The sequence below is a fragment of the Loxodonta africana genome, chromosome 20, assembly GCF_030014295.1.
Source record: "Loxodonta africana isolate mLoxAfr1 chromosome 20, mLoxAfr1.hap2, whole genome shotgun sequence".
Classification (NCBI taxonomy): domain Eukaryota; kingdom Metazoa; phylum Chordata; class Mammalia; order Proboscidea; family Elephantidae; genus Loxodonta; species Loxodonta africana.
Genome location: NC_087361.1, coordinates 70,539,295 through 70,565,417, shown reverse-complemented (window position 1 = coordinate 70,565,417; position 26,123 = coordinate 70,539,295). Strand labels below are relative to the sequence as shown.

The 26,123-nt window shown below is 53.7% G+C and overlaps 1 protein-coding gene across 1 annotated transcript; it reads right to left on the bottom strand.

The window, feature by feature from the left end:
- Positions 1-1,877: 1,877 nt before the first annotated feature.
- On the bottom strand, positions 1,878-25,602 carry ETNK2 (ethanolamine kinase 2). Its single transcript, XM_064273359.1, has 8 exons — positions 25,340-25,602; positions 23,135-23,394; positions 19,888-20,010; positions 11,600-11,742; positions 10,867-10,950; positions 7,843-7,988; positions 4,926-4,999; positions 1,878-4,006 (listed from the first exon to the last, which is right to left on the bottom strand). The coding sequence occupies exons 1-8, from the start codon at positions 25,595-25,597 to the stop codon at positions 3,934-3,936; spliced, it is 1,161 nt and encodes a 386-aa protein (XP_064129429.1). The 5' UTR covers positions 25,598-25,602; the 3' UTR covers positions 1,878-3,933.
- Between the last annotated feature and the right edge of the window lie 521 nt (positions 25,603-26,123).

The following is a 26,123-nucleotide window of genomic DNA, read 5'->3' as shown; positions in this document are numbered from 1 at the left end:
ACCCTCTGTTCTGAATGAGGACTCAAAAACCTGCTTATTGCACCAGAGGAAAAGCAGCCCGATAGGTCTGAAAGTGCTGGATGAGAGACTGAAATTCTCAAAGTGCACATTAACGAAGATGGATAAAAAGACTGACTCTTTGGTTAAAAAATTAATCCCACTAGTATGGAATGGGGTCACAAAGCTGAATGGCAGTACTTGTGAAATAGCTGGACTTGCTAACAGGACTGATCCAGTCTTGGGCTAGAATAATAGAGGCGTGTGTCCACAACAAGGGAGGTGATGAGCATCACACAAGCCTGGTCCTAGGTGCATCAGGCTGGTTCTGGCCCCCTCACTGAAAAAGGCCATTGTCAAACTGAAGGGGTCTGGGGGTCATGCCCTTAGAGGTGTGGCCAAAAGGACTAGGGATGTTTAGTCTAGAAAAGAGGAGACTAGGAGAGGACAGAGGAGACGAGATTGTTTTCTTCCAAGCTGCGAGGTGGGGAAGGGTGTAGACATTCTGTGTAGCTCATCAGGTAGGACTTGGGATCTTAGAGGAAGTTCTTGATGATGAGTATTTTGGCTTAACATAAAGAACAGCTTTTTAACAAAGATGTTTAAGAGTGGTAGTGAACTTCCCGACACAAGAAGTATTCAAGCAAAGGCTCTTAAACACTGGAAAAGGAATTTCTAAATTGGAGAGGGTGGTGGGGGAAGGTAGGTGCAGGTGAGCCACAAGCTTTGTAAGGGGTAGGAGTGAAAACTCCCCAAGAATTAGCGTTCTGGCCTTCTGATCTATGGAGTGTAATGGCTGCTGGACTTTGGTGGCTTGATTTTTCCAGGCCAGTTCCCCAGAGCGTTGTGGCTCCTCTCCTTTGCCCTCTCCACCCCATGTCTCCTGGCCAGCCTTAGGCAGGGGCAAGCAGTGAAGCCCAGCTGGCCTGGCCCCTTGTGGAAAAGATGCTGCTTTTTTTGTGGAGAGAAGCTTGGCTGCCTGCCCTCTAGTGGTCATATGGGCAAGCTGCATGTCTCAACTTCCGTCGACGCCCCTCACCACTCTACCATCCCTCACTGCGTTCCGAACCAAATCCAGGCAGACTCCTCAGGACTCTCCCGCTATAGCTCACCCTTACAGCCTATTCCCAGGTTCTCTAGTCTCAGGTGGGCCTGAGGCCAATGTCTGCCACTTCCTGGATCCCTTGTCCTGCCCTCGTTCCAGCTCTGAGACAGACATGGACACCCTGCGTCTCCTTGGGATGGGGAAAGTGCCCTATGAGACCTTTGGGCTGGTGCCCTGGAGCCCCACCCCCGGCCCCATAAGAGATAGGCTGGGGTCAGGTGGATTGCCGAGGCCAGGAACAGAGTGTCCTGGTCATTACCAGGAAGGCTGGGGCACAAGCTTGCTCTTTGGCCTCTCCTGCAGGGGCAAGGGTCAAACCCATCAGGAAGATGAATCTCTGCACATGAGTCCTCTGTCCTGGAGCCCCAGGCCACACATGGGCCTCCAAGACCTGCTGTGCTGGACGAGCAGGCAGGGTGTTGGTTGGTCTGGGGGCAGGGAAAGGAGAGAAGATGGGCACTCCAAGACTTTGTGGGGGAGATGGTGTACCTAAACCCTCCGCACCCCCACGCCCCTGGAAGATTGAGGAATGAAAGTGTTTTCTCAAAGGCAGTGGGATGGTGCCTGCTGGTGACGCCTTGGGTGCAGGTGGTGGCTGGAGCCTTGGGAGCAGGGGACGGTACCCAGGGCCTTCTCTCTCACCACTGCAGCACTACCTCCCATGCTGTGACAGTGAGGCCCCAGGAGGCTGGAAACAAATCTGACTTCACACTGGTTGCTTCTGCCCCTCAGCTCCAGAGGTGGATCTGAGAGGAACAAGGAGGGTAGACACCTATTTAGTCCATGGGAAGGCTGTGGCCATGACCACCTGACCCCATGACGACCCTGGGTGCACCTACCTGCCCAGCCCTGGAACCATCCCTAGGCCTGGGCACATCTATCCCCTCATGTGCTCCACTGTAGTGCCCCTCAAGGCTCGGTTACTGCCTCATGGGGGCCCAGCCACACGGATCCCCACGACCTTTATGAAGGCCCAGAGGCTACTGCCAACTGCAGCAGTTGCCATGACACCTGGTACTTTAGCAGGCAAAGCCAAGCAGCCAGTCTACCCTACCTGGCAGGCAGTGGCTGCTGCTGTCACTGCGGCTGCTAAGGGTGCTGGGCACATTCTGGGGAGCTCTGCTGCCGCCCAGCCCTGGGAGTGCAGCCGTAGCAACTGGGGCTGAAACAACTTTGCATTTCTGCTCCCCTTCCTCTGGCCTTCTAATAAAGTGCCAGTTCAGGAAACCACCCTTGCCTGTTGTCAGGCAGAGCAGCCCCCTTCCCCCACCCCGAGTAGCTGGGCGCCAGATGACCAACAGGAAGTCCCGAGCACTTCGATTCAGGATCTCAGCGATAGGTCCAAGTTCTCCTCAGTGGTGGGTCCAAGTTCTCCTTGCTACTCACAACCTAGCTTCCTCTATCAACACTCTACCAGGTTCAGCTAGCAGATGGTCAAGGGCAGAGAAGCTCTGAAATGACCAGCCATGCCCATGCCCAGGTCTACCCCAAACAAGCATCCCCGGAGCCTTTGGAGCCAGGTCCTGAGGTGGCGTTTGTTAAGTGTGTAGGCCCTCCCTCCACCTCTGAGGTGGAGGCTCGACTCTGACCCTGACTTCTCCAGTGTACAGAGAAGCTCCAGAGTACACCTCAGCTACCTGGTCTAGGGAGGCATCAGACCCTATGGGGGAGACGTCAAATCAACCCTCCCCATGGTCACTCAGACAAAGAGCAGTTCCAGAAATGGCCATTTTAATGCAGAAAACCATGATAATTTACAAATGAGTCCACTTTCTAGCCCAGAGCCAGGAGGGCCCCAGGAGGAGCTGTGAGGGCAGAAAAGAGGCGGAGTGACAACCAGCTCAGCACCTTCAGGACCTGGCCCTACGTAGGCTCTCACATGCTGGGACCTGGGGGTCCCTGGCCCCCTGCCCTTGGGTTCCCACCAGTCATTCCCCAATGGGACGACCTGAGGTCAGCTTCAGGATAGAAGCTAAAGCTGGAGAGGCCGACCTATGTCAGCGAGGGCCTGGGAAGGGGAGGGAATGAGGCAGGAGGCTGCTGGCTCCGGTTCTGGTCACCCCACCCTTGGCGCCGTCCCCTCAGCACTAAGCAGAGCTGGGTTCTGGAGGCCTAGGACCCTTCCTCCCTTCCCAGCAGGCTGTGGACGGACAGACACAAGCACAGGAACAGAAAGCATACTGGTGGGGAGGGTGCTTCCTCAGGCTGAGGTTTGGGGAGGGTTGTTTGACTGGATCTGGCTTGGAGAAGGCAAAAGGTCTCAGGTAAGATGGCTGCTGGGGGCGCTGTCATGCCCAATTTTAGACGCCCTCGAGGTATGTACATCCATCTGTCAGAGTTGGCACGATGTTGGTTTGAGGCGCAGCACCTCCCACACGGGGCACGCAGGGGAGATGGGCTGGAGGCTCGAGCACTGGAGGTAGAAAGGAGCCCTCCCACCCTCCCCGCTGCCCCAAGCCAGGAGGGTCAGAGATGCATCTAAGGCAGCCCAGATTCCAGCACAGTCTGGGGCTAGGGATGCTATGGTTCCCACAGGTGCTGTGGTCTGGTCCCTGACACTGGTAGCATCTGGCTGTCTGTAGGCACTTCCCCCCAAGCCTGGGGAGATGAAGGGGACCCCCAGAGTCAGGTCCTATCAGCCCCTCCAAACAGGAGAATGAGGTTGAGAGTGGCATTTGTTGGGGGGGCTGGCAGCAGGGGTGGAGCCTTCTCCCTGGACACACCCCTGTCCCCACTCCCACCTTGTCCAAGGGTGCAGCCCCCAGAGCAGGACCCAGCCCCGGACAATAGATCTGGCCAGGCAATGAGTGGGGAGGGCTGGGGGAAGCTGGTCACTTTGGCATCTCCAAGGCCGACACTTGAGGCTTCACCTTGAAGTACTGGTTGAATCGGATCACCGCGTACCTGCCACAAGACAGGGAAGGAAGCTAGGTGTGAGAAGGAAAGGTGGGGCCCCGCTGGGGGTACCCACATCAGGAGGAATGTCTCCCCAGCTCTAACCCCACCGAGGCTGAGGTGGCCTGGGCAGGTCTGGGGAGGTCAACCCTAGCCCAGGCTGATGTAAGACAGGGGGCAACTCAGGGTTTTCCAGAACCCTGAGAAGTAGCAGGCCACTCACCCCCAGTATTCCTGCAAGAGCCAGCCATGTCCTTTAGACTTGGTTGTGAAAACTTTGGAGCCATGGCATTGACTCCCTTTCAGCTGAGGGTGGGTGGGGAGGAGAAAGGTGAGAGGACTGGACCAGAGTGGAGGAAGAGGCGATTCTCAGTCCTCAGAGATACATGTACCTTGTAAGATGGGGCCCCCAAGCTGTCGATGCTGGGGAGCTGCCAACTTCAAGCCCAGGCCACGTATCACCCTAGCATATCACTAAAAGCCCCTAAAAAGTAGCTGATCTACAAGTAGCAGGGACACAGCACGGTAACCACTAACCACCCAAATGACTTCTGCTGTCACTTGCGCTCTCTGGAACTCCATCTGCTCTGCCGTAAAATGAGGGTTGGATCATTCTCTGTACCTCCACCCAACACCAGGCGCTACGTATGGACAAGGGGCAGAGGCAGTGGAGTTGGGAATAGGGTGTACCAGGGAATGGTGGAATGTCCTACTAGGCAGTGGATGGAGAAGGGGACGGAGCTGGAGCTCTGACTCTACTTCTAGAGTGGTGCCTTTGGCTCTCCTACGGCCCCAGGTCTCCCCTGGAGCAGCGACCCCACTGGAAGCAGTTGGGCTGGAGTAGAATGAAATCAGCAGAAGAATGGAATCTGGGCATTCCATTTGGTCTGTCCTTTGCCCCCTCATCCCACTTGTTCCCTGAACTCACCTGAGGAAATCAAAGTCGATGGTAGAGTATTGGTTCTGGATAAGGGCCCAGAGTGCCCAGAAGAAGTGAGATGCCTGGAAATAGAGTAGAGAGGGTCAGTGTGGCCACCCCCTGACCTGTCATGGAACCGACACAGCCAGAGGGATGCAGGGACTCTGGGAGACACAGAGCCGGGAAACTGGCTGTCACCTGGTAGGGCTTCTCCAGCACAGGTTGGAGAAATTCCTGAAGCCAAGTTACTGGACAGCATTTGGGAGCTCCACTCCCACTGGAAAAAGGCAAGCAGAGCCGGTGCTCCCCAGGTCCCAGGTGTCTGCCTCCTGGCGAGGGACTGAGAAGGGCAGCAGAATGGCACTTCTAGGCTTGCAGCTTGTTCCGCAGCTTGAGCGGGATTCAAACTCTACCCCTGGCCTCTCCTCACCCAGGAGACTCTCCTGAGTCAAGGCCAAGGTATATAGGACAAGATGACTCCCTAGACCAAAGCTCAGGCCCAGTGGCCAGTGGAGAGGCTGGGAACGCCCAGTGGGATGTGGGGAGATGAGAAGAGTGGTGGGCAGAAGTGCCTGGTCACTAACTTTGCTGGGCCGTCAGGGATCTGATCTGCTGGAAGGCCCTGTACAATGCCCTCCTCCACCTCGTTCTCTCTCGTCTACTGGGAGGAGGGTCTAAACTAGGAAGAAGAAGGACCAAGTCTGGGCCCTGACTGAGCACTGGCTCTGTTTTTTCAGTGGCCAGATGTACCCTCAGGGCCCCATGCCACCCCAGGCTCAAGAAGCCAGAGAAATGTGGTTTTCAGCCACCCCTGAGCAAACAGCAGTGATACCATTACTTTCCCAGGCGAGGGCTCCCCATCCTATGGCTCTCCTGCCCGCCTATCCCATCTCAAAGTCCTGCTCCCTTAGGGGGTGGTTACAAAGTACCTCTCTCTACTTTCCTCTCTTTTCATGGCTTAAAAGGGAGCATGGATCAATCAGCAAGTATGATTGATCAGAATCCATGGTGCAAATGGTTAACATGCTTGGCTGCAAGCCAAAATGTGGAGGTTTGAATCCACCCAGAGGCACTCGGAAGAAAGGCCTGGCAATCTACTGAAAAATCTATCACTGAAAACCCTGTGGTGCACAGTTCTATTCTGACACACACGGGATCACTATAAGTCAGAGTCAACTTAACAGCAAACAGTCTACTTTCTTCCCTTTTCATGATTTCAAAGGGGCATGGGTCACTTGAGTATGACTGAGTACTAAAGACTAGCAAGAGGAAGGCATGGGTGGAACACTAAAGAGGAAGAGCCTGATATAAAATCAGTTTTGTGCCAACGAGGAGAATGGAACAGGCAATCCAAACTCACAGATAAGTCAAAATTCTATTTAGCTCTATTGTGTATTGTTAACATTTCAGGACAGCTGGCTCATCTTGCTTATGTATGGCTGGCAGTAACGAGACCAGTTAGCAATCCCCTGGGCACACACCGGTGGAGACTTGGCATGAACCATGTACATGAGCGGCACTCATAATTGAGACCTGACAGCAGAGTCATCTGAACAGGAAGAGTGTGCTGAGCAAGGCTGACAGGGAGCTCTGAGTCAGACAGGCCAATCACAAGGAGGATTTCAGCGCCTGACATTCTCTATCTCCTCCAAAGGCTAAACCAAAAGGAGATAAGTATAGCTGCAGCATGAAAGACTAAGGTTAGACAGCAGAAAGAACTACCTGTCCAAACAAGAGAAATGTTAAAATAGGAAGCTGGTGAAAGTAACAGTCTTTCTTGAAAGTATTTCTGTAGGAAAGAAAGAAGCTAGACTTAATGGGGTGTAATGGTTAAGGTTATGGTGTGAACTTGGCTAGGCCATGATTCTCAGTGATTTGGCATATATTATGTAATCATCCTCCATTTTGTGATCTGATATGAGCAGCCAATCAGTTGAAAGCCAATCAGTTTCCTTGGGGGTGTGGCCTGCATCTATATATGTGTGTGTGTGTGTATATGAAACCAAAAAAAAAAAAACCATACCTGTTGCTGTCGAGTCGATTCTGGCTCCTAGCGACCCTATAGGATACAGTAGAACTGCCCCATAGGGTTTCCAAGGGAGCACCTAGTGGATTTGAACTACCAACGTTTTGGTTAGCAGCCATAGCTCTCAACCACTGGGCCACCAGGGTTTCCATATACATATATGGATATTCTAGCAAAGCTCTCTCTGGATCCTGCATCTGACTCACCATCTTTGATTCTTGGGGCGTGAGCTAGCAGCCTGCTGTCCGACCTACAGATTTTGGGACTTGCCAGCTCCCACAGCCCTGCATGCCGATTTTGGGTTTATCTGCCCCTGCAACCACACGAGTCGAAGCCTCCAGGGATTTGGGACTTGCCAGCTCCCACAACTGCGCGAGCCATTGTTTGACATGACTCTTTCTATGTATCTTTATACATATACATACACACATATACGGAAACCCTGGTGGCGCAGCGGTGAAGAGCGATGGCCGCTAACCAAAAGGTCGGCAGTTCAAATCCAACAGGTACTCCTTGGAAACCCTTTGGGGCAGTTCTACTCTGTCCTATAGGGTCGCTATGAGTCAGAATCAACTTGAAGGCAAAGGGCTTGGTTTTGGTTTTATATATATATATATATATACATAAACGCTTGACTACTTTTGCTCCTCTAGAGAACCCAGCCTAAGACATGGGGGAGCAGGGAACAGGGCGTCTCAGTAATAAAGGGACAGCTAAGATGACTTTGCAGCCCTCACCTCTAGGACAGGGACCGGGAGCAGTGTGATTGGTGTTCCCGGACCTCACGGAACACCTCACGCCTGCCCCTGGGCTCTGCCTCCTCCTCTTCCCCCACCACAAGGTCACAGCCTTTCCTCCTGCCTCCTTCTTCCCCTGCCCCTCCCAGTCACAAGCACTCACCAGGGCAAACTTGTTGACTTGCACATAGAGCTTCTCCACCTCCCTGGGGGTCACGGCCATCCCTTTTTGTGCCTGCAGGTAGTAGCTCAGCCACTGCAGCTGGGTCTCCCTCGAGGGGTACCGGCAGTAATCAACTTCATTCACACCTGATGGGGAGGCAGGCCAGACAGAGGAGCTGGGAGATTGCCCTCCTCGGGGTCTCCTCCAGCTCAGTAGGTGTTCCCTTCTCCCCTCAAAGCCTTCACCTCCTTTGACCTGCATACCCCTCGCAGGGCTGTGCCCAAGGAGGTAGCCCTGGGAACGTAGCCTCTGTGACCAGCAAGCCAACCCTCTGTGCGGAAGGTCTATACCCACCCCAGGTGGGGGCACTGTTTCAGTGGGGTTGAGAGCACAGTGAGGCAGGCTGGTTGAGGGGAAAGGCGTGGCCTGGGAGTGACAGAGCCCCACAGGGCGGGGAGCAGGCAGTCTTGACCAGCACCAGGGAAGCCCCCATGCCCTGTGCAAAACAATGGCACGCAGGAGGCACATGGCTAAAACACTAAACCAGGGGTCCCAGGAGTCTTAGGTCCAATGCTAACCTCCAGGTGAACCTGGACAAGTCCTTTATTCCTAAAAAGAAAAAAAAAAAACAGTTGCTGTTGAGTCGATTCTGACTCCTGGTGACCCCACGTGTGTCAGCGTAGAACTGTACTCCATAGGGTTTTCAGTGGCTGACTTTCAGAAGTAGATTGCCAGGCCTTTCTTCCGAGGTGCCTCTGGGTGGACTTAAATTGCCAACATTTCTATTCGCAGCCGAGTGCTCAGCTGTTTGCACTACCCAGGGGTGCCCATCTCTTCGTACTGGCCTAAAGTTCTTCACTTTTCACATGAGGGGGCTGGACTTGATGTGAGGGTCTCAAACATCGCTTCTTAGATCGGCATTGAGCTGGCTCCTTAGAAACATCACTGGAGAGCTTAGTAAATATACAGGTTCCTGTCCAATTCTCCAGATGATTCTGACATCAGCTAGGCTTGGAACCCCTGGACTGGATGCTTCTTATTTCTTCTAGGCCTGCCATCCTAGGAGTCCTAACGCTGCCAGCCTGGTGCGTGCCAGCCACAGCCTGGGCGTGGTGGCAGAGACCCTAGTGCCAGGAAGAACTAAGAGCTGGTACAGAAAGAAGTGGTCTATTTAAGACAGGACCAGGACTAAGCCTCTTTCCCCAGGGTCTCTTCGTTCCCTCTTCTTTCCTTCTTGTCCTTCCCAAGCATCCCTTGTCCTCCTAAAGAAACACACTCACATTTCCTGAGGCCAAAGGCATGGCTGGAGAAGGATCTCCTTATGCAGATACAGAAACAAAGGCCCAGAGAGAAGGGATTTGCCCAAAGTCACATGGCCAGTTCAAAGGGGGATCAGGGATGGAATTCTCATCTCTCAACTCCAGTCCAGCATCTTCCTTGCTCAGGAGAACCCAAGAGGTCCCTGTCTCCAGCTCCTGCCCTCCTCAGTCCCCCCATGCTAGCTGCTTCCTCCTTCATTCCCAACTTGGGATGATGCAACCTGCCCCTCTGGAGAAATTCCAGCTGGACTTTGCTCTGTATGGTGGGTTAGGGCTTAAATGCTTAAGAATGCTTAAGAATGATCCCTTCTGCAAAGGATACTGGGCCTGGCAGCTGAGCACTTACCAGGCCCACTGCCCTGCCCGTGCCAGCCTCTGCTTGGTACCGACCCCATGGCTCAGCTGCTCTGCCCTTGCCCAGCTGAGGCCCCACCATCCCTCGAGCTTCCTAGGTGCAGCTGGTGGCCACCCCAGGGAGTCGCACCCTCAGGTATAATCAGTGCTTGACAGACCTGGTTGCCCAGTGTTCTGGAAAGGACAAAATTGGCCTGGACAGTGTTTGGACAGCTGCTGAGGCTGGGTGAGGGGTGGCTCTCCAATTGGCTTGGGCATGCCCCACCTATCCTAAGCCAGAGTGGCTGGCCACACCATGCTAAGCACCCCCCAATGCCAACCAGGGAAGTCCCTCCAGGCCCAATATCCAGCTCCATCCTTCAGTTGCTGTCTCAGGCCCATCTAATTATTTTCCACAATTGAGCCCTCAAGCTGGAAAAACCTACCCTGCTTTCTTCACACAAATGGTTCCTTTGTATACACCATACCTTGACAGAGCTATCCCTTAACCCAGGAAACGCTCCCCTCATCTAACCTCTTCCATTCCTGCTCTAGTCTCCCCGACTGCAGGGAGTTTCCTGCCCAGCGACAGCAGCAAACACTTCCATGATGCTTAGTATGTGCCAGGTACTGGTCTAAGTGAGTGTGTATGTGTGTGTGTGTGTGTGTGTGTGTGTGTGTGATACTTCTGTCTCAAATCAACACTATGACGCAGGTGCTATTATCATCTCCACTTCACTGAGGCACAGACAGAGTAAGCAACCTGCCCAAGGGTCATGCAGCTACTAAGCAGCAAAACCAAGATTTGAACTTGGGGAGCCAAGTTGCAGAGTACACACTTTTATCTAGTTCATCTCAATCACTCTCATTATGCCCCCAGGCAATTAGCTACTTACCACTTGTTCTGCTCCTTCTCTGCACACAGGGCCCTTATGTACAAGTGTGCAGGTTGCTCTGGGCATAAAAAAGCTTGGATAGGGTCGGGGGTGGGGGGGAGTGAGGCCTGAAGTTGTCCTATGCTGTGCTGGCCAAGCCGCCATGGGCTGTGTTTGCCCAGAGGAAGGGAGTCTTCTAACTCACATGCCAAGCCAAGTACCCTCAAGGATCCTACAGAGGGAGCATTTTCCCAATTCACACCAAACTGCCACATGGGCTAGCAGAGATCTGGTCCATGTATATGGGTCCTGCCTTCCCATGAGACTTGGAGCTCTCTGAAGTCAGGTTGTGTCTTCCCCCCTCACCTGTGATACCCCCAAGGACAGGGGCTGTCAAGTACACTAAGTACAGGGCCCCCTCAGCCTCTCCTTGGACCTGACCCTCCATCAGAAGGAGGGTGGCCCGTGCACAAGTCAAAGAGTAATGCCCCTCTCACCTGCAAACTCATTGAAATGGTTGCCAATGTCATACGCTTGGTAGTTGTAGTCGGCATATTCATAGTCAATGAACCGTACATGACCTATGACACAGAGGAGAAACAATGAGGGTGAGTCCCAGGAGATCTAGAAATAGGGCCTGGTGAAGCTTCCCCCAGACTTCTGGAATGCACCCACTGACTCTCTCTGGTCTCTCTAGTTCCCCACCCTAACCCAACCCAACCTCCTTTTTAGCAATCTTTTAAGATGTTTCCTTGCATCTGTCTATTTGTCCATCTGCCCTTCCCCACCACAGTGGTCGCCCTCATACAGCTGGATCCTTAGGCTCTCCCCATTTAATGACACCTGTCCTCAGCATGACTGGGGATCAGACATAGAACTGAGTACTCCCAGGGGGTGAAGCCCTCATTGAGAACACCAGGAGGTCCTCTCTATGAAGGCCTTGGGCCAGCCAGATGTCCTTGGAAGCCCGAGGAGTTCTTAGGAGGAATGGCTTGGGTGCCCTAACATTAAGGACCTCCACAGATCATGTATTTGAATTCTTTTTAGTCATATTTTTCTAAGTGGAAATTTGTTTTCTTTTCTGCTTCTCTCCTTTGAGATACAAATGAGCTGAAGCCCTAAACTAGAAGGTGGCTGTCCCTGAGCCAACCTGGAGAGCAGGACCCTGCAGCCAGCTGCCCAAGCAGCCCGAGCTTTGCGGCTACCCAGCCAGGGCCACAGAAGCTGTACCTTTGGTGCTGTCATAGATGATATTCTTGCAGAGCAGGTCATTGTGACAGAACACCACAGGGGAGTCCAACTGGGACAGATGCTCCTTCAGCCAGGCCAGCTCCCGTTCCAGTACTTCTACCTTAGGGACATCTGCAGAAAGGCTGGACAGGGGCAAGAGGGTGGATGGGGGGGGAGGGCAGGCAGCAGGCAGATGGGGCTTGGCCTCAGGGGCCCAGGGCCCTAGTCTCATCCCTGTCTCTTACTGCAGAGGCTGATGTTAGGTGTTGTTGAGGTGACTCTGACTCATAACGACCCCATGTGACAGAGTAGAACTGCCCCATCAGGTTTTCTAGGCTGTGATCTTTATAGGAGCAGACTGCCATGTCTTTTCTCCCGCAGAGCTGCGGGGTGGGTTTGAACCACCAACTTTTCAGTTAGCAGCCGAGAGCTTAACCAGGGCTCCTTTTCTGCAGAGGGACCTCAGACAAGTAGTTGACCTTCTGACCCTCACCTTTGTCATCTGTAAAGTAGCATTAAGGCTTCCTGTCTTCTGACTTCCTGTGATCACCATAAGAAGCTGATGAAAACATGGGCATAAAAGCATTTTGCAAAGCATAAAAGTCACTGACCAAATGGCATCCCTGCTGCTATGTGATAGAGAGAAGAAGGTGAGAAAGGAGGCCCAGGGAAGAAGAGGTGAGAACAAGTATCCAACACAATCACTCCAGACCAAGAGACAACATGACCACTGGGGACAGATGCAATGCAGGCGTGTTCTTAGGACACTAGGAGAAAGGGTGGACTCTCTAGAACCAGACTCTGCCCCCCACAGTTCCTCCAGGGGAGGAATATAGTGCCCTAGGGAGGGGCTGGTACAGGGGAGCTCTCTTGAGGAGGCAGTGGTATGTCCCTGTGTGTCTTCTTCACATTCCAGCAGCTGAGAATGGCACGGGTGGAAGGGACCAGAGAGAGTATCTCTTCTACCTTCTCATCTCATAGACAGGCTCCACAGCCACATAAGAAAGCAGACAAGTCACTTCTTGGGCTTGCTCCTTCAAGGCCAAGGGCTATTAAAACCAAACCAAACCATGACCAAAGCAGGGGAAATGAGGGACAGAATTTAAAATTCTCATGGAATCTAGACTTTCTGGAGCCATTGAGGTCAGATGACCCCTCAAAACTACTGCCCTGAGAAAATCTTTTAAACCTTGAACTGAAATCATCCCCTGAAGTCATTTTTGAACCAAATAATAGTTTAATCTACTTTAAAAAGAATGTTGGCATTAAGTATTTGTTATGGATTGAATTGTGTCCCCCAAAAATGTGTGTCAATTTGTCCACTATTTTGTGATCTCATGTGATTTTCCTATGTGTTGTAAATCCTACCTCTAAGATGTTAATAAGACGCCATTAGAGGCAGTTATGTTAATGAGGCAGGAATCAATCTACAAGATTAGGTTGTGTCTTGAGTCAATCTCTTCTGAGATATAAAAGACAGAAGCCAGCAGAAAGACAGGGGAACCTCACACCGCCAAGAAACTAGAGCCAGGAGAAAGGCGCATCCTTTGGACCAGGGTCCCTGCACTGAGAAGCTCCTCAACTGGGGAAGATTGATGTCAAGGACATTTCCCCAGAGACAACAGACAGAGAAAACCTTCCCCTGGAGCTTGTACTCTGAATTCGGACTTCTAGCCTCCTGGACTTCAACCATTTCAGGAGGCAGCATATGATCAAGAACCAGTGATAACTGAAGGAAGAATTTCAAGCTGTACTGAAGGCATTGGTGAAAAACAAGGCTCCGGGAATTGACGGAATACCAACTAAGATGTTTCAACAAAAGGCTGCAGTGCTGAAGGTGCTCGCTCGTCTATGCCAAAAAATTTGGAAGGCAGCTACCCGGCAAACCAGCTGGAAGAGATCCGTATTTATGCCTATTCACAAGAAAGGTGATCCAACTAAATGTGGAAATTATCGAACAATATCATTAATATCACACACAAGCAAAATTTTGCTGAAGATCATTCAAAGGTGGCTGCAGCAGTACATCGAGAGGGAGCTGCCAGAACTTCAAGCCAGTTTCAGAAGAGGACGTGGAACCAGGGATATCATTGCTGATGTCAGATGGATCCTGGCTGAAAGCAGAGAATATCAGAAAGATATTTACCTGTGTTTTATTGACTATGCAAAGGCATGTGACTGTGTGGATCATAACAAACTATGGATAACACTGTGAAGAACGGGAATTCAAGACCACTTAATTGTGCTCATGAGGAAACTGTACATGGATAAAGAGGCAGTCGTTGAAACAGAAAAAGGGGATATTGCGTGGTTTAAAGTCAAGAAAGGTGTGTGTCAGGGTTGTATCATTTCGCCATACTTATTCAATCTGTATGCTAAGCAAATAATCTGAGAAGCTGGACTATATGAAGAAGAACGGGGCATCAAGATTGGAGGTAGGCTCGTTAACAACTTGTATTATGCAGATGCCACAACCTTGTTCGCTGGAAGTGAAGAGGACTTGAAGTACTTACTGATGAAGATCAAAGACCACAGCCTTTAGTATGGATCACATCTCAACACAGAGAAAACAAAAATCCTCACAACTGGGCCAATAAGCAACATTATGACAAACAGATAGAAGATTGAAGTTGTTAAGGATTTCATTTTACTTGGATCCACAATCAACACCCATGGAAGCAGCAGTCAAGAAATCAAAAGATGCATTGCATTGGGCAAATCTGCTACAAAGGACCTCTTAAAGTGTTGAAGAGCAAAGATGTCACCTTGAAGACTACGGTGCATCTGACCCAAGCCGTGGTGTTTTCAATTACCTCGTGTGTATGCAAAAGCTGAATGATGAATAAGGAAGACCAAAGAAGAGATGACACCTTTGAATTATGGTGCTGGCGAAGAATACTGAATATACCATGGACTGCCAAAAGAAAGAACAAATCTGTCTCGGAAGAATACAACCAGAATGCTCCTTAGAAGCAAGGATGGCAAGACTTCGTCTCACATACTTTGGACATGTTATCAGGAAGGAAGGAGATGTCCTGGAGAAGGACATCATGCTTGGTAAAGTAGAGGGTCAGCGAAGAAGAGGAAGACCCTCAACGAGATGGACTGACACGGCGGCTTCAACAGGGGCTCAAGCATAACAACAATTGTGAGGATGGCGCAGGACCAGGCAGTGTTTCATTCTGTTGTACACAGGGTCGCTAGGAGTTGGAAACGACTCGACAGCACCTAACAACAACAAGCCTCCTGTGAGAGAATGAACTTCTCTCTGTTAAAGCCATCCACTTGTGGTACTTCTGTTACAGCAGCACTAGATGACTGAGACAGAATTATGCTCTTTTAAAGAATTACCTATGTGTGATCAAACTGACAAAGCAACTCGAAAGGTTAGATGAGAAACTAGGGGGCAGTGAGTTTGTGTCAGTGATGGTGAAATGGTTTGGAAAACATTGTCAAGGAAAGTGGCACAACCTGAAGAATGTAACCAACATCACTGAATTATACATGTGGAAATGGTTAAAGTGGTGTGTTTTGTTGTCTATATTGTCACCAAAAACAAAACAACCAGGTGGCAGAGAATTAATTCTGACTCTTGGAAACCACCTGTGTCTCAGAGAAGAACTGTGCTCCATAAGGTTCTCAATGGCTGAGTTTTCTAAAGTAGATCACCAGGCCTTTCTTCTCAGGTATCTCTGGGTGGACTCAAGCCTCCAACCTTTTAGTCAGCAGCTGAGCGCGTTAACCGTTTGCGCCACCCCAGGACTCCAAGGGAATATTAGGGCCTTTCCACCTATGAGCACTTGCTCTGCAGCTGCCCTCTGCACATCCCTCCCCCCTTCAACTATGAGTGTGTGTTTCCTTGTCCCAGACCCTGTGCGTGGGCAGCTTGAGAGCAAGAACAAAGATGCATCGATGCTGCCCCCCCTTCTGTCCCACCCCTATCCCACAGCACACAGCAGGCATTTGTGCTCAAAGAAATATTTGTTGAGAAATGAATGGCTCAGTCAATCAATGAGGTTATCAAAGGCCATGCGGCAGTCTGGTGCGGTATGCTGTGCTCAGATCCTCTGAACTTTGGCCCCCAGGTATGCACACAGGCCTGTGTGCACTGACAAAGCCAAATAGCACAGCCCTTAAAAACCCAGAACCACTAATGGGTGGAGGGGAGGAAGCTGGGTTTTATTTCCATTCATGAGTCTCCTGTTTGTGGTTCCTCATCCAGGGCAGCAAGAGCCCATGAGGGAGGATGAGAATGAGATATCTCCTCTGACCTTCCCACAGGACAGACCACTCACCGTCTCACCCCAGCCCAGAGTCAGAACACAGGGTATTCAGTGACTGAGGCATCCCCACGTCCTGCCTAGAAGATGAAGAGTGGGCAGGCTCCCTCCAGACTTTGAGACCATGGCCCAAAGTCACAGGCTCAAGGAAGGCAAAGCTGCAGAGGATCTTAGATCATCTAGTCCAACCCTGTGCGGAAACTGAGGCTCAGGAAGGGGAGTGGCTTCCTCCCAGCCTCCAGATGTGTCTTGCACAGCTGGATCCTCTACTTCCACCTCAAACCAAAAAAACCAAACCCACTGCCTCTGAGTCAATTCCAACTCATAGCGTCCCCATAGGGCAGAGTGGAACTGCCCCACAGAGTTTCCAAGGAGCGCCTGGTGGACTTGAACTGCTGACCTTTTTGGTTAAGCATCTGTAGCTCTTAACCACTACACCACCAGGGTTTCTGAAATCAAGCTGAGTCTCCCGAGGATGAGGGCTGCACACTCTTCTGGAAGACCTCAGAGGCTCTGCAAAGGCCTCCTGAGTCCAGGGAGTCAGTTAGGAGAGGCCATCTGGGGTCCTGCTGAGGAGGGGTCTTCCCTCAGCCTCACTGGCGTTTATCTGTGTTGACAGGTCTGCATTAGCTGCGTTTCAGTCTTGGCTCTCCCTCAAAAGCTACATTCTCTTTTTAAGGTTTTTTTTTTCTTGGACTGAGACCATCAAAAGATAAAAATTAGGAGTCGACGGCACTGGGTTTGGTTTGGTTTTTTTGTTTTCCTTTAGTTGGCCCAGGTTCCTGCCAAAAAACATGTCTTTGACATCCAAGATGCCTGCTGCCGGGTTCCTGACCTCTGTCTGACCCCCACCCTACTTCACCGCCAAGGCCATGCAGATGGTCACTGTGGGAATGGCCAGGCCTTCTATCTCCTGGGCAGCCTCATTCAGCTGCTGGGCTGACCTCCCCTGAGCACTTAACATACCTCCAGCTTCGTCACCTTCAGTCCCGACATCACCAGACTCTTTTGAGACTGTGGGGTTGGCATCACAGAAATATTCCCACCCAGGGCAGGAGTGCGCCTCCTCCGCCTGTCCCTCAGGGACAGAAGGACAGGCACTGAGGGGCTGGGGCCTCCCCAGGAATGCCCGCCTCGGGGGTCCTGCTATGAGGAAACTGCTACCTGGCAAGTCTCCCCCTCAGCTCTCAGGGCCCCTCCGAGTCTGAGCAGGGGAAAAGCACTTTCTCTCCACAGTGGAATTCCTAAGGGTTCGAGCCTTTGCCTTCATGTCAACCAACCAACCAACCAACCAACCAGTGTCTCCTCTTGATGTCCTGAATCAGTTATCAGCCCTACATTCTCCCAGCCACCCTGGACACCTCCATGCCTAGCCCCCATCTCTAACCAAACACCAAGGCTGCCAAACCTCTTTCCACAAGGTCTCTGGCAGATCCTATTCTCCATACTGTTGATGAAGCTGGACTAAGGCAATGCTGCTCTGAATGTGGTCTCCTGACAATCTGCCACAGAATCTCCTGGGCGAGCCTGTGGAAATGCAGATTCCTGGGCTCTAATGCAAGACTTCCCAACCAATCTCTAGGGTAGGGCCTGGGAATGGGCACTCAGCAGGCACCCCAGGGAAATTGGTTACTCAGAAGAGTACAGTAGCCCTAATCCTGGATCTTGCTTATTCAGTTACAACGTTCCCCCAGTCGGTCTCCCTCCGTGAATCTCCCCATCCACCCACGTCTGTCCCTCACAATGCTGGCAGGGCTTTCTTCCTAAACCACAGTCCTGGTCAGACCATTCCCTTGCTCAAACACCCCCAATGAATTTCCACTGCCTCTAACTTAAATCTTAGCTCCTTAGCCTAGCATTTAAGGCCCCTCACAATCTGGCCCCAAATCACCTCTGCAGCCCCATCTCCCGTGATCCCCTCTGCAGCCCCATCTCCCATGATCCCCTCTGCAGCCCCATCTCCCATGATCCCCTCTGCAGCCCCATCTCCCATGATCCCCTCTGCAGCCCCATCTCCCATGATCCCCTCTGCAGCCCCATCTCCCATGATCCCCTCTGCAGCCCCATCTCCCATGATCCCTTCCACTCCTTCCTGAAGGTCTGCTCCAGCCAACTTCATCAGCTCATCCTTCCTGAGCAAACCCTGCTCATGCCATCCCCCTACCTGGAGAGGTCTCCCATCTCATCTCTGCCATGCCACTTCTGCCAAGGTGACCTTCTCTTGCTTTCCACCCCCACTGTAAACTACAAACCCTGCCTTGTTTTGTAGCTAGGCATGGGCATGTCCTATTTACCCAGGTGGTCCCTAAGCTCCTTGAGGGCAGGGCCAACATCATATTCATGCTTTTTATTGTTTTAAATACCAATCAATCCATTTTTGTGAGATGAAGATCCCTTCCACAATCAGGAGTCTTAGGCAATGACTCCAACTCATCGTTCCCCTGCTTTGGGGCAGATTAGGCAAGTTTGGGGTAGGATCAAAGAAGCTAAGCAACTTGATTTACCCGCGGTCAAAGGTGTGACAGGAGCAAAGCAAGGTGCACAGCTCTTCTCCAGGGACTTCCCCCTCCCCCAAGGTGACCCAGTGACAGTGCAGTCGAGAGAAGCTGCTGAATCAAGGATCACACCTGAGCATCAGGAGGCCTGGCCTCTGGTCCTTGAGCTGTCACCGATCGGCACTGACCTTGGGTGAGTCCCATCCCTTCTGTGGGCCTCAGTTTTTCCATCTGTCAAATGAAGGGGGTGGGCTGGGTGATTGGAGGACCCTGTGGCTCCGAAACAAGGGACCCTGCATTCCATGTGCTGACCTAATCCAAAGAGGGAAGGCAGTCCTTGTCCCAGATATAACATTTGACATGACAGTCTGGAGATGGTCAGAGAGAGGGCAGGCTTGGGTCATCCTGGACAAAGCTCCAAAGGAATACTTGGTGATCAATGAAGTGGAAGGATCCAGGTGAAGTCATGCGTGCGTGCGTGTATGTGTGTGTGTGTGTGTGTGTACGTGTGACAGAGACACACTCACTAAAGGGATAGAGTTCATTATTGCCTTGTCACCTTAGAGGAGGGTAAGAGATATCCTGCCCCCAAACATCATCCGCATTCTAGTCCCATGAACTTTTGGAACAAAGATGATGCTCAATCCCCCCTTGGAGAAATGGAGGGATCAGACTCACCACTGCCCTTTTTTGGAAGGGAGAGTGGTACCCTCATCCTTTTATTCCATGCCTTCCTTTTCTCAGCATTCAAGGGCAGGTTGGAGAGTCAGGTATCTGAAGGCTAGCAGGACTCTCGGGGTGCTGGCCAGGGGGCTTAAGGGAAGCTCAGTGAACCCCATCTTATCTGCAGAAAGGCAATGTCAGGATGGGGGGAGTGCCTCCTTCCCTAGAAAGAGCAGTGAAGGAAACAGCAAGTTGTAAGCCAGAACAAGATGGGGAGCAGAGTCCCCAGAGGCATGTGGGGACAAGAGCAGTCCAGGCAAGGAGAAGGAACCATGATGTCCCAAAGGTTTGTCAGCTGATGGTTGAATTCTTCTGACTGACTCTGAACTCAAGCTACACCCCATTCTCAGAGGGCCTTGCCCTTCTCTTTGTTCAGAAGGCAGGTTATGTAGAAAGGGCTCAGGTCAGGTGGAAAGTGCCTAGGGCTGGGAAACAGAAGTCCTGCCTCTGACTTGCCCTGTGATGTTAGCAAAGCTTAGTCTCCGAGCCTCAGTATCCCTCTGAATAAAATAAGGTGACATCGCCCCCAACCCTTAGTCCCGTCACAAATCAGAAGACCCAAGGACAGATGAGCTCATAGGTATGAAACTGCTGATCTAAATTCCTGGCATTTAGTCAACTGGCCTACCTCTGCTTAGAGGTGGAGGCTCAGCAATCACATCTGAAGGGGCTGTAGGAGGAAGTGAACCCTAAGTCCCCATGCGGATGGGCTGGAACCAAAAGAATGGGGCGGGGCATCACATTAAGGCAGCAGAGCCAGTGGCAGCCTAGGCCTCCCAGACCTTTGTACCTGGGGTTGATCTCATTCTTCACAAGGGTGAGATAGTCATACATCTTGTGCCAGAGGGTGGGCTTGGGCAGGGTGCCGTTGGCGTGGATGGCGTGGATTTTTGCCATTTCTAACGCGATTAACCTACAGCAGAAACAGGGAGAGGAGAGGATCAGTGCTGGGGCATGCCCCCTACCGGCTCGGCATCTCCTGACCAGAGGACCACTAGGGGACCAGCCAGAGGACTAAGGCTGGGGCTGTTACTAGTCTCTTGGGAGCCTAGGTCCTGCATAAGGCAAGTCTCAGCAGAAGGCATGAAAATGAAGTCAGACCTTTAGCCCAGCAGCTAGCTCCTTTTCCAGAGCCAGAGCTGCCCCAGGGAGCAGAGGAGCAAAGCAGTGGGCTGTTGGCCAGGGGTCAATGACCTGCCCCACCCCAAGGATATGAATCCTCAGTAACCCCTGGGTACAGGGGCACCTGAGGGTAGGGGTAGTCCCTCTCCTTCCCCCGGACTCTGACTCATCCTCTGCGGGGGAGGTGAGGGTAGGGCACTTCCCACCAAGGGAAAGGGGATGGTGACACCAGGCAGGGAAGAAATGCCTTCTTATCAGGCTGGCCAAGGTGAGGAAGGAGATAGGCGGGCCCAGGTCAGCCCCTTCCTCAGCTGCAGGGAGTTGATGCTGGCGGCTGAGTGCCAAGGACGCAAAAACAAACCAGCGTTCTATTTTCAAGTTCTCCCATGGACATTATCCAAGGTCCCAGGAGAGAAGGAGGGGCTGGTGGGGAGAGAAGAAAGCATCGCTGGAGGTTGCAGGAGAGGAGGTAGGGGCGATGGAGGCCCGACGCGTCAGAAAGGGAAGGCCTTGATAAGGACCCCACCATCTGAGACCTAACATCCCAGTGGGGCTCACCCAGTCCTCTGCCAGCCCTCCCTCCTTGAGCCCCGCCCCCACCCATCTAAGCCTCCAACATTCAAGCTTCCTTTGCCTCGCCTGTTGCTCGAATAATAATCACTGAGAAAGACAACAAAGGCATTGGCTGTCTGAAACCTTGTTACCAAGCTGTTCCAGTGACACCCCCTTCCCTTGCCAGGCCCTGGAAAGGAGCAGGCCATACCCCATGGGGTAATACGACAGTTTCCGAGCTCCTCCAGAAGCCCCCAAGGCCCTCATCCCCTGAAGGGTGGAGGGAGCAGGGGGCCTGTCAGCAAAGGAGTGGGTGAGGGAAGAAGGCTATGCTTTCAGATGCCAGAGGCCCTGGGGCAGGAGGGAGCAGCCAGGGTTTGGGCAAGGCAGCAGAACAGACCTGAGACCCAGGCCTTCCCTTCCCAAAGGAAGATTCCCAACAGGCTGTTTCCTTGACTATCAATAGGGCTGTTGTCTGGAATAGCAATGAAAGTAACCTCAACACTCAGCGTTTTATGTTGCAAAGCCTCCAGAATGGAGGTCGGGGGAGGGGTTCAGGAGAACATGGGGAGGGTGGCTCCCCAGGCTTTCAACTCCTTCCTTTACCTCAGAGATCCACCTTTACCCCAGAGAGGTCACTATCTATCCTGGGAAAATCAAGGAAGGGCCTACCTCCTACACTGATCCCAATTTCTGGCCCTCCCTCCCCCAAATGCACAGTTCTTCTTGCTATCAAACCTAAATCCATCTTCAATCTTCCTGACAATGACAACTGTTTCCATGAAAGAATGAGTGACAGCATCAGATTCACAGAGGAGGAGGGAGACTGAGAGTGGTGAGGACGTGCCAACATTTGAGCTTATTTGCACAAGAGTGAGGAGAACTGAGAGGAGTGTGGTGAAGCCAGGACAGCCCCCACCCTTCTCTGACCTCACATCTCCAGGCTGGGTGCTTTGGAGCTACACAGCTGCAGCCTGAGACGACCCTTGCACTGGGGTGTGCAGTCCCCTCCCCCAGACACACACAAGCCAGCGTGAATACCCTAGGGCTCCACTGGCTCCACCGGCAGTACTCTGAAGCCTGAGCAGGGAGCTCTCAGCTTCCTCTCCTCCAAGTCCCTGGAGGATGGGGTGGAGTGGGGAAGCAGGGATGGGGGGAATTCGAAAATAGGGTCAACCTTTTTTGTTTAGCCCCTAAAACCAAAAGCCCTTGCTGTCAAGTGGATTCCAGCTCATGCAGACCCCATGTGTTACAGTGTAGAACTGTTCTATAGGGTTTTCTTGGCTGTAATCTTTATGGAAGCAGACCGCCAGGCCTTTCTTCTGCAGTGCTGCTGGGTAGGTTCAAACTGCCAACCTTTAGGTTAGCAGTTCAGCATGAGCTATGCCTCCTAGGGACCTGGTTCCCCCTAGGTGGGTTTTGTTTCCCCTCAGTATGTGGAGGTCTCCTTCCCCCTGGGTCAGAAAGGACAGAGACCCAGGTCCTGGGTAGAGCCCTACGCTGCTGTCTCTGCTGCCAGGGGTAAGCTTCTGCCAGCTGGGGCCTCACCACAGCCTGAGTGGTCTGGCACTGGAGGGAGGAAGGGGGAATCTGCCCACATCCCTGCCCTGGACCGTCAGAGGAAAGAGGGCGTTAGAAGCTCTTCGTTTGTTCCCCCACTCCCAGGCCCCATAGCAGCATCCACAGGGCTTGCAGGTTACATCCAGTCCCCGGACCCTACACATCCAGGCGTTTAGTGGGAGCGGCCACCAGAGAGCCATGGGTTCCTAGGAGCCTCTAGAAGGAAGCACTGGCAGCTCCCCAAAGCTGGGCTCCCACTTTGTCAGGGAGCCCAGAAGAAGCTCAGACAGGGAGGAGGGATGGGGAGGAGGGATGGTGTCTCCCTTAGCTATAGAACCATGCCCACCCTGCACAGGGTCCACTCTCCTCACACCTGAGTTCTTGGTAGAGGGAGGGGAGGGGCAGGGACTGCCCTGTGGATTTGGCTCAGATTTCATTTCCAAGGCTCTGAGATGTTTCCAGGTCAAACCTGGAGTGGGCAGAGGGCTGAGGCCTGGGGCCAGGAAGTAGATCCCCTCTGCTAATCCCTAGGGAACCAACTCCTTTGGTCTCACGTTCACCAAAATTCTCACTTTCCTCCCCCAGAACTCATCCTTCTAGCACAGCCCACTGCAAATCCACAGAAAGCCCTCCCTGCAGTGTGGTACACAGAAACACACGTGGTTTTCATGGCATTTCAGGGAGGTTACAGACCTGATGACTCAACCGTGGGCACACTCCACACCAAGGAAGCTGACCAAGGATGTCAAAGCCCCAGGCCTGAGGGAGAGTGGAGAGGAACGGTACCCTGGGTACCCTCTCACCTGAAGAGCTGGGGCTCCCCGATGTGCTCGGGCCCCAAGGCCATGCCCGGCATGTACTCGTAGCACAGCCCATTCTGGAAGGTGCAGTAGAGTTTGGGGGCACAGCCATGTTCTTGCAGCAACTGGAAGCTCCTGACCTCATTCTCACGGTCCACTAGCAGCTCCGTCCGCTCCCCGTACACCCGGACCAGCACACAATCCTGCATGTCCTCCTCCACGTAGCAGGCCACCAGCTTGTTGGTCATGCCATCGGTGAAGCGCTAGCACAGGGAGAGGGCAGCACATGGACGGCACAGCGTCTCTCTGGTAGCCCCATTGCCCCAGCTCCAGCAGACCACGCAGAAGCCCCAGGCCTTTAGTTCTCCCAATTAATAAAGAGCGCAGCACTGTTCTTAATGCTTTGCCCTGTCTCTAACACTTGGGGTAGACTAGGTTTCAAGAAAAAATGGTAGCTTGGGCCTAGTCCAGGCACTTTCACTTCTCCTGGGTCTGTCCCTAAATCCAGAACACCGAACTCATTGCTGTTGAGTTGATTCTGATTCATAGCCACCCTACAGGCAGCGTAGAACTGCCCGGTAGGGTTTCCAAGGCTGTAATCTTTACGGAAGCAGACTGCCACATCTTTCTCCCTCGGAGCAGCTGGCGCAGCTGGCAGGCTTGAACTGCCGACCTTTTGATTGGCAGCAGGCCGCTTAACCACTGCTCCACCAGGGCTCCTAGTCTGTCCCTAGTGGATGGAATCTGGCAGTGGAGGAACGGCCACATTACTTGGTGGGTAGATGAGGCCCCTCCCCCTCCTCACTCCCCAGCCCAGAAGGAACCCCCCGGATCAGACTGTGGCAGAGAAGGGCAGGGAGTTGCCCAGGAAAGTACATTCCAACCCAGCGGCCTCTCTCAGTGGGCCAGGCAGAGGGCCAGTACCTATTGCCCCATCCAGTGGCAGAGGTAAAAGCAAGGTACCCAGGTTGGCACCCACCCCAGGGCTTGGGGATCAGAAGTCTTTAGGGCCTCTCAGAGTTCCATACCAGAAGAGACAGGAGACACTGGGCTGGGAGAGCAGCTCTCTGGGTAGGGTGACAAGGGTGGGACGATAGAATTTATAGGGCACAGTGTGAAAAGCTGGAAGGGATCTTATGGGATACCTGAACCAATTCTAGATGGGGAAACTGAGGCCCAGAGAGGGGAGATGGCATGTTAGATCAGTGTCGGTATTAACCCCAGGCCTATTTGAGGCCTTGGCAGTCTTAATATCAAACTGGGCCTTTTATTTTGCAAATGCTACACCCCCCCGCCCCCCACCCCCCCCACCCCCACCTTGGCCCAGGGGTCTGTCAGCCTCCACACCAGGTTCTGAACCTGCCCAAAAGCTTGACTTTCTACATCCAGAAGGCCCATCAGCCTGGGGCCCCTATCGCTCACCAGAACATGCTGCAAGCACTGAATGAATGAACAGCCCCCCACCCCCTGGGCACCTTCCTCCACAGACAGCTGGGGGAGGGGGATGGGGGCAAATGAAGGTTTTCTTTCAAAGAATTCTGGTCAGCTGGGGAGTCAGCTTGGAGCTCGTCAGTGAGAGGCTGTGCCCACATCTGTGTCCCAGAGGACTCCCCCAGCTGGGGGTGGGGAAGGAGCCCTGTGTGGGGGCTGCTGAGCTGGAGCCTGCAGCGGTGGGGAGGGCTTCACCCAGCACAGTGGCTCAGTGATAGCAGGAATTACACAGGGTGGCTCATGGACCTGCTGGGGCAGCTGGGGCCTGGAGACTTTGCCTCCCCCAGGGATGGAGAAGGGGGAGCAGAGTGTGAGAGTGTGTGTGGGGGGGGGTCCCTCAAAAGTTGCTGTCTCCTTAGGTTTCAGAGCTAGCTGGGTAATGTGTCTGGGCATCGAGGGGCACCAGCACGCAGAGACAGGGGGTGGGGCCGGCAGGCGCAGCATGCTGCCACCGGGCAGGTGGCCCTACCGCGTGCCCGAGAGTCCCAAGAAAAGGGGGATGTGTGGGGAGGGGCGAGGGAGGTGTGAGCCTAGCTTTGCTTAGGGACCAAAATAGAAGGCGAAACAAATACATCAACCACCGTGCCAAACCTCTCTCCTGCGCAGGAGCCGCGCACCCCGGGCCGGTCAACCGGAAGGATGCACGGACAGGCGCCCATCGCAGCCCGCTTCCAGCCCGGCAGGGCCCCGGCCCCGGCCGCGCCCGCTCCCTGCTACCTTGGTCTGAACTTGCTCGGGCCTCCAGTGCGGCCGCAGCTCCTGGATGAGGCGCAGGGCGCCGGGGAGGATGTCGTCCTGGTCCACGGATATGCCGAAGCACGGGACGGCGGCGGCCCTCTGGGGGCCCGGCGGCTCCCGGCAGCCCACACTGGCCGCCGCCTTCTCCTCCATGCCCCATGAGCACTGCGGCCAAGACGTCTGCCTCCTCAGGTAAAAGGGCGAGCGCGGCGGCGGAGCCGAAGGGGGAACAGCCATTCCCAGCGCCCCGCCCCCTCGGAGCCGCCGCGCGCGCCAGCCGGGGGGGTGGGGGCGGCGGGGAGTGGGCGTGGCGGAGATGGGGCCGGGGGTGGGGCGGCGGGGAGTGGGCGTGGCGAAGGGGGGCCGGGGGTGGGGGCGGCGGGGAGTGGGCGTGGCGGAGGAGGGGCCGGGGTGGGGCGGCGGGGAGTGGGCGTGGCGGAGGAGGGGCCGGGGGAGTCCGGGCCTCAGGAGCGCGCAGCCCGCCGCCAGGAGCCGGCCCGGCAACGCCGGCACCGCCCGGATTGTGACATCACGCGCGGCGGGCGCGGGCCGGGGGCCGCGGGAACGCCCCTTCCTCCACCGCCCCGACCCGCGGGCCGCGGGGGAGCGCCGGCTGCGACTGCCAGCGGCTGGGGCGACCGCTACCTGGAGCGCAGGGTGGGGGGGGCGGACGCCCCGGGGAGGCTGGGGACGCCGGGGGCGGGGCCTGAGAGGCTCCGCCCCCACCGGGCCCCCGGCCGAGGGCCTGTCCGCGCTTCCGTGG

Coding starts and splice junctions, on each gene's coding strand:
- ETNK2 (XM_064273359.1), bottom strand. CDS start 25,597: ATGGCTGTTCCCCCTTCGGCTCCGCCGCCGCGCTCGCCCTTTTACCTG. Junction 23,395..25,339: donor CCGAGCAAGTTCAGACCAAG/GTAGCAGGGAGC, acceptor TCCCTGTGCTAG/CGCTTCACCGATGGCATGAC. Junction 7,989..10,866: donor CCATTTCAATGAGTTTGCAG/GTGAGAGGGGCA, acceptor CCTCCCCATCAG/GTGTGAATGAAGTTGATTAC.